General features: G+C 52.0%; 1 protein-coding gene across 2 annotated transcripts in view; it reads right to left on the bottom strand.

Annotated features, from left to right (window-relative positions):
• The window catches only part of Mdga1 (MAM domain containing glycosylphosphatidylinositol anchor 1), a 55532-nt gene that overhangs the window by 21541 nt on the left and 20114 nt on the right, over positions 1–13877 (bottom strand). For both annotated transcript variants that reach the window (XM_059282263.1, XM_059282262.1), the window contains exon 2: positions 3616–3755. In XM_059282263.1, the coding sequence (XP_059138246.1) occupies positions 3616–3755 (140 nt within the window). The remainder of the gene's footprint in view (positions 1–3615; positions 3756–13877) is intronic.

A 13877-nucleotide genomic window follows, 5' to 3' on the forward strand; every position in this document is an offset into this window, starting at 1 on the left:
CCGGTATCACGTGAGTGTAGCACCATGTCCCTTAATGCAGTGCTGGGGTCAAACCCTGGGCCTCACATGTGCTAGGCATGCTACTAATTGAGCTACATCCTCAAACCCCTCTTTCATAATTTCTATTGCTTCTCCAGACTTGTGTCTAACATCCTCAGATCTATCACCCAATTTACTCATTTTCTCTTTAGCTATCTCTGAGGTATTAAGGCTTTTTTTTTTTTTTTTTTTTTTTTTTAAGAAAAGACTACTGCTTTTAATCCTATGATTTCTGTTTGTTCTTTCCCACATCAAACTGATCAAGACGTGGAGCAAGCAGAGTTCTGCTTTCTCTTGGGTATCGGTACCCTGCTGTGACTCTGGGCACAGGCTTCTGGTCCCCGTCGTAGGCAGAAGCTCCTGTTCTGTAGCCACATCAGCTCCTAGTCTTGGACGGGGCTGTAGCCTTGCTGTGGTTTGGATATGCAGTGTCCCAGAAGGTTTGCGTGTTCAAGGCTTTGCTGCTCGCCAATGGGCTTTGGGGAGGTGGATTATCAATGGGTTCAGATTTGATGGCACGCAGCCTACGGGAACTAGTCTGAAGACGTTTGTCACAGTAGGGGCACGCTTTGGGAGACTTTCTCAGGCATTTTGTCGCAGCGGCCTCCGTGGGCTTCCCGTGGGCCTTGGGCCTACTTGCCGTGTGTGTATGAGCACACACCTCCTCCTGAGGTGTGTGTAAACCCAGGCTCCTCAGCTTCTGCTCACTGTGGCTGGCACCCGGGGCGGGGGGGGGGGGGGGAATCCTTTTTAAAAAACCCTTCTCGATTCATTTGTTCTTCTTAGTTGACTTAAAATCCCACCAATTTGGGAGGTCACACAGCTGGGCCATATAATAGACAGTGTCTCCCCCTGGCTTTCTAGCAGATGACACCTGACAGCTTTAAAACTGCCCCACCCCCACCCCCTCAAATGTTCTTCAGATGCCTTTCTCTGTTTCTCCCATACTCTGGGGGAAAGCAGCTTTCCATTTCTTCTTGTTCCCAGAGGAGACTTTTGTATCCTAGTAATTAGCTACAGGATTAATTATTCCTTGGAAAGCAAACCAAAAGCACAAAGAAACAGAGGCTTGCTCATTCATAACTTTTGCTTAGATTTAAAGAACCCAGAATATTCCGGGGGCCTATAGTGGACAGCATCTGCACATCAGAAAGGCAGAGCACCCGAAGTCTGCAACCACCCTGAGGACTCACACTGCTTGGCTCCCATCTGTCTGTTCCATAGCTCCCTACAGAAGCCAGACATCACCACCTAGAGAGAGCCTCTTTTTTATTTTTGAACAGGATCTCAGGTACAGCCCTGGCTGGCCATGAACTTGATACATTCTTGAGGATGACTTTGAACTCCAGATCCTCTGGACTCCATCTCCAAAGCTCTGGGTTTATAGGTGTGCACCTCCATGCCTTATTTTGTAGCACTGGGGATAGAACCCAGAGCCCACGCTAGATAAGAGTTCCATTTGCTGAGCTATATCCCTAGACCTGCATCTTTTTTCAGCTGGCTAGCTCTCTAAATCACCCCTTTTCCCTGCCCAACAACTTGTCCTCAAGTCACTGGTTGCTTGAGTGGCAACAAAAACTTGGGTTTGTGGCTTCCCCTTCTGTGTAGACTCTCTCTGGGTCGCAGGTCCTAGCGCGCCCACACTCTTGCTTCTTCTTTGAACCCATGAGCTCTGTGTCTGCCCACTCCTCTGTCCCGACCTTGGCTGGCAAGGGCCTTGAGGCTCACCCCTTGCTCCCCCGATGGTTAGGTGCCCCAGCTGCATCTTGACACCCATCAACTGTGTTTGGAACTTGACAGATGCTCAGTGTCACTGTAAGGAAGCAGGCAGGGAAGGAGGCAGCTGGGGAGAGGATACCGTAGTGACAGAAGCAGAATGGATAGGGCGTACCTGGAGAATGACGGGGGGGGGCCCATATGGCCGGGACACGGGTGTGCAGGGGCAAGTGGGGGCCAGGATACAAAAAGTCTCCAGTTGCACCCCAGGGGCTTGAGTAAACAGTGGGGAGCCATTGGTAGTTGCTAAGTTGGGGGGAGAGAGGTAATGGAGCAGATTTGGGGGTGTTCATTCCAGTGGAATCAAGGTAGGGGACAAGCAAAGAGCCTGGGAGATCAATTTCAATCTACTACAGTGGTCCAGGGACAGGACTGGAGACAAGAGTCTGGCCAGCTGTGGAGGAGACAGGGCAAAGCCAAATATGCGAGCTTGTCCGACAGGGCGAGCAATGAAACCATTAACAAAAACGGGAAGACAGGGGGTGCTTGCCTAGCTCAGCATGCACCAAAGCCTGGGTTCGAGCCCCAGCCCCGCACAAACTGGGTGTGGTAACTCATGTCTGTGATGCCAGCATGGCATACGTACAAGCAGGAAGCTCAGAAGTTCAGTTATCCTTGTCTATGTGGCAAATCTGAGGCCTGTCTGGCTCCCCTGAGACCCTGTCACCCAGCCATGGCCTCCAGTGGGTCACCTATGGGACACATACACAGATGGTCAGCGTAGCCTGGCAGCTTCCTCCCTAGCCTCACCGGCCACATCCCCACTGCCGTCACCGCACGTGACACCAAGGTCCGCAGAAACGCAGCTGCCCTGCTGGCAATGCCAAACAAACCTTTGAGCAGGAGCGAGCTGTGGCGGAGGCTTTAGAAATCTTTAGGGGTTTCCTTGCACATCTGCTTATCTCAAAGCCAAAGCTGTGAAAGCGGTCTCCGTTCCCCCAAATTATCAGGGAAGGAAAAAAAAAAAGATTCTGTATTTCAACGTCCTTCCTAGAATCCAATTGCCACCTTTGTTACTGCTATTCAAGTATTAAAGGTCACAGCAGCTTGCCAGGCGGCCAGCTCCTCCGGTCCTCCTTCCCCACCTGCCTCCTCCATCAGCCTTCAGCAACAGCCAGCTCCTACCTCCTGCCTGAACCTGAGCACTCGATCTATGGCAAAGCTCATCTGGCATTTCCAGACACTTGTCCTCTGTCCCCTTCTAATTGCTTTGTGTCTTTGAACCTCCAGGGTTTGCTCTGGCCTGCCGAAAGCCCGAAGTGCTGCCGCTGCGGCTCCTAACCCAGAGAGGAGGGCAGCGTGCCAAGCCAGAGAGAGGGCGGCCTCTAGACTCAGAGTCTGCTTCCGCTGTTGGAAGTGTTGTGGGACCTTGGGAGTTTGCCCAGACTCCCAGGGCCTTGCTTTCTCTTAGCTGTAAAATGGGGCCTTTGGAGGAGCCAGAGAGAGAGAGAGAGAGAGAGAGAGAGAGAGAGAGAGAACACTGGGCAAGGGTCCTCCTTGGCATACGGTCTGCCCGCCAGCATTTCTTGAGGGTGTGTGTAAAGACGTGTCTGCTCCACAGAGGATGGAGTGAAATGGAACAACTGGCATTCCATTTCTCCTCTCCGCTGTCCTCAGCATCCAGCATTTCCCTAAAGAGTCCGTCTCCGGGCTAGTGGTCCGGTCCCAGCCTATCTTGTCCTGTCTTGTTGCTAGTCCTGTGGAGTGTAGTTCCTCACCTTCTGCTTCCTCTCAGACTCTGATCCCAGGCGACAGTGTGTGGGCAGGACAGGAGCCCAGCAAGGCCGAGGCCCAGCTTACCTGGGGCCGGGGGTGACCAGTGACTAGGCACTGCAGCACCAGGGTGTCGCTCTCCCGGATGGTGTAGACTCGCTCACTGATATTATCCTCCTTCACCACACAGGCCTGCCCCGCGTGCACGATCTGGGCCTGGGCTGGGGCTGTGGAGAGAGGACAGAGGAGGGATAGGGAGGACTCACGGAGCTCAGGGGCTAGGTGCTGCCTCTCAGTGTGTCTGGGGAGAGTCCAGACCGACTTCCCAGACTTCACCCACACTGGGCCAGGATGGGCTCTTCCCGGGGCCCAGGCCAGAGTCAGGAGACCTCAGGATTTGGGAAAGAGGTGGCGCCATATTTGCTTTTCAGTGAGGGAGAAGGACAGGGGGTGGGTGGTGTTTTGAATACTCTGCTGAAACAGGCATGGCAGAAATGAAGAAATTCTAAAGAGATGCTGTCTTTCAGTCTGTCCTATCAGACTATTAAAACAAAAGATCCTGAGGAATGGGAATTTTCCCCAGGAATATCATGGGAGAAGGAAAAGGACCAGACAGAAGAGGATTTTGTCTCCAGCAAGAGATTTCACATAATTCCAACAACGGTCACCTCACAGGAAGAGACCGAAGCCCAGAGGATCATGGGTCAGTGGTGGGCGGGGCCGTACCGTCACAGGGACTGCTTGGATGTGCATGTCATTAGTCTTATTTCAGGACCCCCTAAGATGGACTTTTGGGGTTCACTGGATCTCTGTCCTTCTTCCCAATGTGGCCATGTTGAATAAATCTTTTTCTGCATCCTACTATTGATTTGTCTCTTTTAATTGGCTTTTTGAGGACAGTGGACAGACATGACTTGGGTCGCAGGTTGTGACCCCCAAGTCTGAAAACACTGTAGGCTGGGTGGCCAGTTGCTGTTAGCTTGGCTCCCAGTCTTGGGTGCTCTTGGTGCAGATCTACAATACGACAGGTGTGCCCATCTCCCTCTGCCACTAATGACTCACAGCACGCAGGTGACCCATTACCCAGCATGCATGTGTGCGTACACACACACACACACACACACACACACACACACACACACACACGAGGGAGGGGTGATCATGGCTGCTCAGGCTTTCGGACTCCCCCTAGGGACAGGCTGAGGCTAAACTTCCTAAACCTCATCTCCGCTTGGCTGCCCATCTCGGTTCCTCTAGAGACCACACACGTGCCTAGCAAATCTATGCCTACTTACAATCCACTCTGACCCTCTCAGTTTCTGCTTTCTAGATTTTGTTTCGCATATGTGTGTATGTGTGGTGCTTGTGTGTGTGAGTACATATGTGAACGTGTGTGCGCACACGTGTGTGGAGGCCTGAAGTTGATGGTAGGAGTCTTCCTTGGTCACTCTCCATTCTACTCATTGAGTCAGAGGCTCTCAAGTGAACGCAGATCTTCCTCAGAGCGCTAACTAGATAGCCATCTTGCTCGGGGGATCCAGCTCTTCCCCCCTTCCAAGCAAGCACCAGGATGAATGGTATACCGCACACCCACATGGCATTTACGTGAGTTCTGTGCATCCGAATTCCAGTCCTACATATTAAAGCTCGTGCTTTATCCACTAAGTCACCTCCCCAGCCCCTCCAGCCTCGGCTTTTAGAGAAGGTAATTTCAGCACAGCTCCCTCTCAGCACCAGATCATCTGTTCACGTTGTCCCCAAGCTGTACATAGCTTCTCCTCCAAAGGACAGAAGTTTTAACGGGAGGCTAGGAGCCCTCAAAAGACTGTGGACCCCTTCTACCCAGCGTCCAGAGGTATAAGTCAAGGGTGGGGCTAGAAGGGCCCATGGAGAAACTGACTAAAGTCTAGTCCCATCCTTCTAACACACTCCGCCCCCCACCCCCTGGCCAGAGTCTGAGCTCTGGAAAGGCGAGGAGGCCACAGCTTCACACCTGCTTGCTCAAGACTGAGAGTACAGGGATTAGGGGAGCAGATGCCATAAGTGGGGAGCATCCCATCTGGGGTCTTCCAGCATCCTGCATCCAGAGTGTACACACATCAGACTTGTGTCTGTCAGGTTCAGGATAGTGGTCTGTAGGCCTCAACTTGGTCCCTACACAAGGCCCCATGTTGAGGGGTGAATTCACAAAGAGAGGTTACTAAGGGCGGTCCTGGGAGGGGAAAGCGGGTAGCAGCTGCAGGGGGATCCTAGGAGGCTCCATGGAGGAGCAGCATCTGCCCTTCAAAGCACAGGAAGACCCATGCTAGTGGCCGGAGCTGAGTCCCACATCGCATGTCATCCAAGGAGGAACAGCAGTGATGTCTGGGCCTTACTTTACTTGTCTCTGAAATGGGGATGCAGCCAACTCCTAGAACTTACCTGGTGGGGGTATGAACATGATGAGTGAAAATAGAATTGCCAGGTGTTCCAAAGGAGGGCCCGCCGTCATCACTGATGGGGCAAACATGTTGCAACCAGAACACTGTCCCAAAAGGCAACCAGCCAGCAGCTCAACCAGCCAGCAGCTCAAGAAACTCTTTGAAACAGGATGTCAACCAAGCCCAGGCTGGCTTCCAGGACTCTCTGCAGCAAGGATGAACTTGACTGATCCTCCTGCCTCCACCTTCAAAGTGCTGGGATGATAGGCACGTGCCATCAACCCCAGATAGGCTGAAAAACTTGTGGTACGGCCACTCGGCATAACCCTGGCCACGCCTAACAAGGCAAACAGTGTCCAGGTGGCCAGCCTGGCTGCATGTCTATTACAGAGGAATGAACCCAGGGGTCGAGCAGTTCAAAGATAAGCTGTGTGTCTTTGCACAATCTGCGTCACCACTCTGAGCCCGTGCCCCCATCTGTGGGAGGAAAGTGGATTGATGATCTCTGAGGTCTTTTCAACTTGCTATTGATTTTGTAATCAGCGCACAGTGTCCGTATAAAATGCATGCCACACTCCAGGGACTGGGCCCGTCACTGTCACCGTGCCATAAAAATGCACGCACGTCACCATACACGGAAGAGATAGGCATCTTTGGCCCGGGTCTCCAGGAACCTCATCAAGCAACAAGCTACCAAGAGATGTCATGCATGCTGGTTGCTGATAAGACCAGAAGGCTGCATGGATGTCTGCAGGAAGCCCGGGGTGCCTCTTGACAAGGAAGACATCGGTTGAACAGGCCTCAATGGAAGATAAGCTATAATCTTGGACGCTGTGGCTTGCCCACAGCAAGGCAATGTTGTAATGACAGCTCTGGTGACTGATAAGGAATGATGGAAAAGAGCTACAAAGCTTCACACGCTCCGGGTACAGCAAGCCTGGGCCAGGGTGAGGGGGGCCTGGCCAGCAGAGACAGGCAGGGCCTGCGGCTTCCTCAGTGGAGGTGGGCAGGGAGTGGCCACCACAACGACATCATTAAGATTGCCCACCTCCCTCTCTTGATATTAGCTATTAAGATGACCCTACCCTAACATGGTAGAATACACTGGAAGAGATCTGAGCCATACCTCTGAATGCTAAACATACATGGGCTCCATGATGCCTGTTCCTCTCTTGGGGACAGTTACAAAGGAAATGAGCACTTAAGGTAATGACATGGCAGGTCCAAGAATCCTCCAAGGGGCCGGAGAGATGCTCAGTGATTAAGAAGAGCACGTATTGATCTTGCAGAGGACCTGAGTCCAGTTCCCGGCACCCACACATACCTGCCCCCTCCACATACATACACATAATCACAAATAAACCTTTTAAAAAAGAATCTTCTGAGTGTCTTTCCTTCCAATAACGAAAACTCTGAAGCAACCCATGCGCCTGTCAAGAGTGGTAGAGGTGAACCCAGTGTGGCGACATGTGCTTGTATACAGCAATGGAAAGGCAGGAAGAGGCAGAGCTTGGTGAGTGAGTTCAAGCCCAGCCTGGTCTACATAGCAAGTTCTGTGCCAGCCAGGGCTACCCAAGGAGACTCTGTCTCAAAACAAAAGGCAGGGTGGCTCAGCTCCAGGCTGCAGGCTCGCTGGCCGTGAGCCCCTGGTGGCTCTCCCGCCTCTACTCGCCATCTCTCAGGGTGTGTTGGGATTACAGACGCTTCCATCACTGTGCCCAGATCCTCCACGGGCTCCAAGCCTCCAGCCCAAGTCGTCAGGCTTCCACGGCACGTGTTTTAACCCACTGAGCCATCTCCCCGGCCCCCACTGGTGTCTTTACCCGGTGCGATGTCAGCCTAAGTGAAGGAAATGAACGATAGCCCGGCCAACGCCGCCGAACCTCCCAGGCACGATTTGGCAGAACCTAGACACGAGAGTGTCTATAATGCATGATTTCATGTGTTCGAAATTCAGAACTGTAAAAGCCAGCCTTGTAGTGACAGAGGCGTGGCAGTGACTGCCTTGGGTAGACAGGGTGTTAATAACTGGGAAGGGAATACCAGAATGTCCCAGGGAGGTGGGACAGAAGAACCACCATCTGAGTGCCCGTTCAATGGTGGCGTGGTCCATGCACCCAGGTATCTGTTTGGGCGTTCACCCTGTCTGATAGAGTCTGTATATGACATACCCCTCCCCCAAAGGCTCATGTGTTGGAAGCTTGGTCCCCAGCTGTGGTAAGAGGAGATTGGATCATGAGGGTATTAACTTAGTCAATCAGAGGCCTTTGATAAAGAGGGCTCAGGCTGTAGCTCCATTTGTAGGGTGCTTGCTTGGCATGCATGTAACCCTGGGTTTGATCCCAGTCGCTGCATAAAACCAGGCATGACGGCACACACCCGTAATCCCAGCATTTATGAGGCTGAAGCAGGAGGATCGCTTCAAGGTCATTTTTGGCTATGTAGACTTTGATGCTAGCCTGGGCTATGTGAGGATTTGAGTTTAACAAAGAACTGTTGTTTGGGGAAAAAAAAAAAAAAAAAAAAAAAAAAGCCGGACATGGGAGTATACATTTGTAACAACCGTGAACCCAAACAAATCTTTCTTCAGCTCTTAGGTCGAGTTCCTCAAGTATTTTGTCACAGTGACTAACATACTAAGCTATACTTCAATTTAAGAAACAATAAAAAAAAGAAACAAAACATCTGTTTACCTTTCTGTGCCGGAATGAATCACTGTAATTATCCCAGAGAACCCAGAACCATCATGTAATCCCCACGTTGGAGATGGTGGTGTAGCCGTTTCTGGGGAACTGGAACACCTCTTCCCTGAGGGAGGAGGGAGGTTCCAGAAGACTACCAGGCAATTCATAGGGGTTCAGGGGTCACAGGACCCCTGGGCAAGGCCATACGGGCAGGAACATTGCTGGAGCAAAGACTCTTCGGTGGAGGTGCCTGCATGTTGTACAGGGAGCTCCGGGGATGCCTGCCTTTGAGTCCACAAGTCTTCTGTAAGTAACTCCCACAAATTCAGTGTCACCAGGTGCCTTATGTGGGTGGATAGACATTCATTCACATCTCCCCAGGAAAAGTCACGTGTTAAGAGGTGATTTGGGTTGGGCGGTGGTGGCACATGTCTTTAATCCCAGCACTCGGGAGACCGAGGCAGGCAGATCTCTGTGAATCTGAGGCCAGCCTGATACACACAGTGAGTTCCAGGACAGCCAGGACTACAGAGAAAAACTTGAAAAAAAAAAAAAAAAAAAAAAAAAAACGAAAAAAAAGAGTTAATTTGGTTCCTGCCTCACATTTTCCTCCTGGCATCACATACCTCGTGCCCCCTGGCCTTGGCATGCCGACTGGTGCACTGCCCTCCCCAGGTCACTACCGCACACTCGGCTGACTCGGTGTGCAATGCTTCTGTCCCTGACAGTTCTCTTCAGCCCCCAGCTCTGCACGTCCTGGGAAGCCTCAAGGAACAGCATCTGCTTCAAAAGGCCACCAAGTCAGGGCCTGTCAGGATCCCCTCTGCCATCGGGCCAACAACAAATGCTAGGTTCCAAGGCACCCTGTTGGGTACTGTCGCCAAAAGTAAACAGGGCTCACTCTCAAAGCCCGTGACCAAGCAAGGAATCAAAGAGGACCAAAGTGACTTCCGGGAGGGCGGCGAACTCTCTAAAGCAGGGGAGGGAACAAAGAACAGCGGGAGAAGGGGGCAGACTTCTGACGTCACCGGGTCTGGGACTAATGTTCAGGTCTGTCGCCCACCTGCTAGGAGACACTGCTCAATTTTCTTAACCTTTCTGAGCCTTAGCATCTTGGCTAGTAAATGAGACCGCCGATTCCCTTAGACCCAGCATGATCCTTCAAAGCAATGTGTGTAAAACACTGGCCCAAATAACACAAGCTCTCGTGACCGATGACTGCTCCCAGGACAATGAAACAGGTGTAAGAAGAGGGACAGGAGACCGCCCACTCTGGTCCTCTTCCGTCCCTGGGTGGACAGGAAACTGGAAGGGATGTCTCATAAACACACTGGAAACTCATGCTGGGGGTCGTGCAGGGACTGAGGACCCGGGAGGTGTGTCCCTCAAGCCTTGAGAGTCTCAGTCTTCTTACTCAAAAAATGCGGTGACTGTGAGGAATGCCTAAGCAAACCCATGTGAGCGGTTAAAACATCTGAGCGGTTAAAACATCTGGGGGAGATGGCTCAGAGTGCAAGGGTGCTTGCTGTGTGATCAGGAGGACCTGATTTCAAGTCCTCAGCACCCGTGTGAAAACCTAGAGCCTGACCTCAGTACTGGGACTTGCTAGCTGCCAGCCTAGCTCCAGGCTCAGAGGCTCTTTCTGAATCGGTAACACAGCAGGACGCCTCACACATGCCTCCTCTGGCTTCCATAAGCACGCTCGCAGGAACACACATACACATGTGCAGCTGTCCCGCATATACAGCATGCTCGCAGGAACACACATACACCTATGCAGATGTCCCGCATATACAGCATGCTCGCAGGAATACACATACACATGTGCAGCTGTCCCGCATATACAGCATGCTCGCAGGAACACACATACACATATGCAGCTGTCCCACATAAGCATGCTCGCAGGAACACACATACACATATGCAGCTGTCCCACATAAGCATGCTCACAGGAACACACATATACCTATGCAGCTGTCCCACATATACAGCATGCTCATACACTCCGATAAAACATGCACGCACACACTAAATAAATAAAATTCAATGGCGTCAGACACGTAGCGAGCCACCTAAGCCATTGGCCGCCACACTGCGGCTAACACAAACACGAGCTCTCAGGCACTGGCCTCTCTAGGGGGTGGCACACATTTGACTGAAGAGCCTGCCACCCCTGCCATGTGTGCTGAGTAGTGGCATGGTCCTGATGTGCCCTGTCTGTGTTCAAGCTCCTTATCTCTGTTCTAAGACTGGAAGAGCAAGTCTCTTATTTAGCCTCCTTCTCAAAGAGGAAAACTGAGGCACGGAGAAGAAACACTTTGATTGGGTCACTCACTGAGACTATACATAGCACAGCTGGGACTAGAACCCAGCCTTGCTACCTTGCCACTCTGCTCACTGCCCTGTGGAATCCCCGACTACTTTGTTTCCCCAGGAGGCCACCAGCTGTGACTGAAGGCCTGCTTCGGAGAGTCAGAGAGGGACTTCTGTGAGCTGGGGACCTGGGTCATACCTCGGGTCTCCCACACCCTCACCACAAGAGTGTGCGAAGAACCACATTGATTCTGCAGTTTCTACAGAATGTTTCATCTCAGATAGAAACTTAGGTGTTGCCTTAACAAGCCTATTATTGTTCCCATTTTTCAGATAAGATGAGACTCAGCAACATTCCGTAAGTCCCCGCAAACCGCTCTGGTCTGGAAGCTACCGCACTTCCTGAATTTCATTTGCTGGGTACCCAGTGCAGTGCTAAGACTGGGCTGACGACACTGTCTCCGGTCAGGTCATGTGGGCAGCATTCTTCACTGCTATCCCTCCCTCTTGCCCTCCCGTCTCTGGGTACGAACATGTTTATTGATCCTTTTGTGCATGTAACGTAACTTAGTGGAGTTAACGGTGCTAAAATGTTAGCAAGCTTTCCTCCCTTAATGAGTTGCTCAGAGAATGGCGGCCAATGCCTGGGAGAAGGCTTCCTGGGGCAGGTGGCAGGTGGCCCTCCCGAACCAGCTTTTGCCAGGCGGACGTGGGCCTTATCCCTCATGGTCTCTGAGATGGGGCCGGTCTAACCTTCACGTAGCCCAGATATCTACACGCTGCCGAAAGCCTGTCATGTGTGCACTGCTGACCAGGGTGACCCAGACCTTCTGGGAACTTGCCCAGGCTAGAGATACTTCCAGTTCCACGCTGGGAAACCAGGTTGAAACAATCTCACTTTTCCCTGCCTATGTCCTCCAGCCTCACCGCAGCACAAGCCATCTTCAGAGAAATTCCAGCCGACTTTTGGCCCATCCACCCCTGGTTCTCTCTCCCAGGCCGATCACCCCAAGGCCACGCTCCCTGCTCTTCATCCTCCCTCTCTGCCTGTGCTCCAAGCCTTCCTAGGGCACAGACGATCACCTTTGAATTTTCCACTTATGTGTTGATTGGTTCTGTAACACTTCTTGAGCCTCCAAAATGAGCGATCTCTGCCCTCGGAGCCAGGATACAGAACCTCACAGACAGAAAGCCTCTTTTGCGAGGAGCCTTGGGGCTCCTCAGCTCAGACCACGGTAAAATTTGTTCTCCACCCCAAGGCCTTTTGTGCTGATCAAAACCCAACCCACAGGACAGAAGGAATAGCTCAGTCAGGGAAGCACTTGCCTTGCAAGCACAATGACCTGAGTCCCACCCCCACCACCGGCGCGTAAAGAGCCAGAGCATGGCGGTGAGTGCTGAGAAACGAGAGGCAGGCAGGTCCCTGGGGCTTGCTGGCCAGCCAAATCAGTGAGCCACTGCCCAGTGAGAGACTCGGTCTCAATACATCAAGGTGGACGGCTCCCGAGGAACAACACCCAAAGTTGACCTCTGGCCTCCACACACCTGTATCTGCATATACATATGCAGTCACATGCACGTGCTAAGTAAATAATTAAAGACGGATCACACATCCAGCCAATCTCCCCCTTCCGAGACAAGGATCCCTCACCTCTAAATGAAAGGGTACCACCGCTGAGCAAGGCACAGGTCCGTAGCTAAGGATGAGAAGTCTGCTGTCCCATCACCACCATTGAGCCCAGAAATAAGCCGCTTTTTACATAGCAGATGCACAGCATGTTGGCAGAGCCGGAAGCTTCTGGAAGAGGCTGGCCCTCTTATGAACCCCATCTTTCTGAAAGTGATGGCCAGCTCCTCTGTTCCCCCAGGCCCTGGGAATGTTCGGCACCTCTCACCATATCTGTGCCTCATTGGGGGTGGGCCAGGCGAAGCTCGCATTTGTGAGCTGCCAGTAAGCAGCCATCCATTGAGGCTGCACACCTGTTCATGAGGCTCTGGCAAGACTCCGTAGGCCACTGGGGAAGACCTCTATGTGAGAACCTGTAGGTTTCTGTGGGTGTGGGGACACCAGTCCAAACTTGAGGAAGACAGAGAACAGCAGGAGCCCGCACAGGGCAGTCGCTCAGGAAAGAGAAAGCAGGAAGGCCCCACCCAACCTCAGGCAGGAGCCTGCTAAATTGAGGCTGTGAGTCGTGGGCTGTATAAGGTGGGTCTGAGAGACAGAGACAGGACTCCACAGTCATGTGACCTTGGGCAAGTTAATACACCTCTGAGCCTCAGTTTCTTTATCTGTACTATTCCTCATACTCCACCTCTCAACTGCCACTTGAGGATTGAGCCTTGGGCACCCAGCACAGGGATTGGTCCCTGGTAGGCACTAATTTCTGCTCCATTTCCAGTTGGTAATAGTGCCCAGGATCCCCTAGGAAATAGTACCAAAGTCCCACAAAAGGAGTCAATAAAACTGAGTGGGGGACACTTTAGCAGGATACAAAAACCAGAGCAGCAAAGGAGGCTGAGCCTGATCACCAATGAAGGAGCTCCCCCTGCTGGTGGGGGACTGAGGCTGCTGACTATTGGCTTGGCTCAGGGATTTGGGGCCATGTTTACTGGTTCACTCATTCAATAGCCTAACTTGGGTCCTCATCATCTAGCCCCAACACGCTCTCCCTTTCTCACGGTTCCTTCAGCCCTGGTCTCAGCCAGTAGCCCAGAGTCTGATTATAATCCAGGCCCCTGCCCTTATACATATACAGATCTGCCCCGGGTATCTCAGGGGACAAGCTTCCTGTCCCAACTGTGACAATAATTGCTGTGTGACTTGAGGCAAATCATAATACTCTCATTTGAAGCCTCAGTTTTTTGACTATAGAATGGGCTAGCTATAAATAGTGTTAAGCATGTAAGGATGAGATGTCCCAGGCTCAGCACT

This window comes from Peromyscus eremicus, chromosome 16_21 (genome assembly GCF_949786415.1).
Source record: "Peromyscus eremicus chromosome 16_21, PerEre_H2_v1, whole genome shotgun sequence".
NCBI lineage: Eukaryota > Metazoa > Chordata > Mammalia > Rodentia > Cricetidae > Peromyscus > Peromyscus eremicus.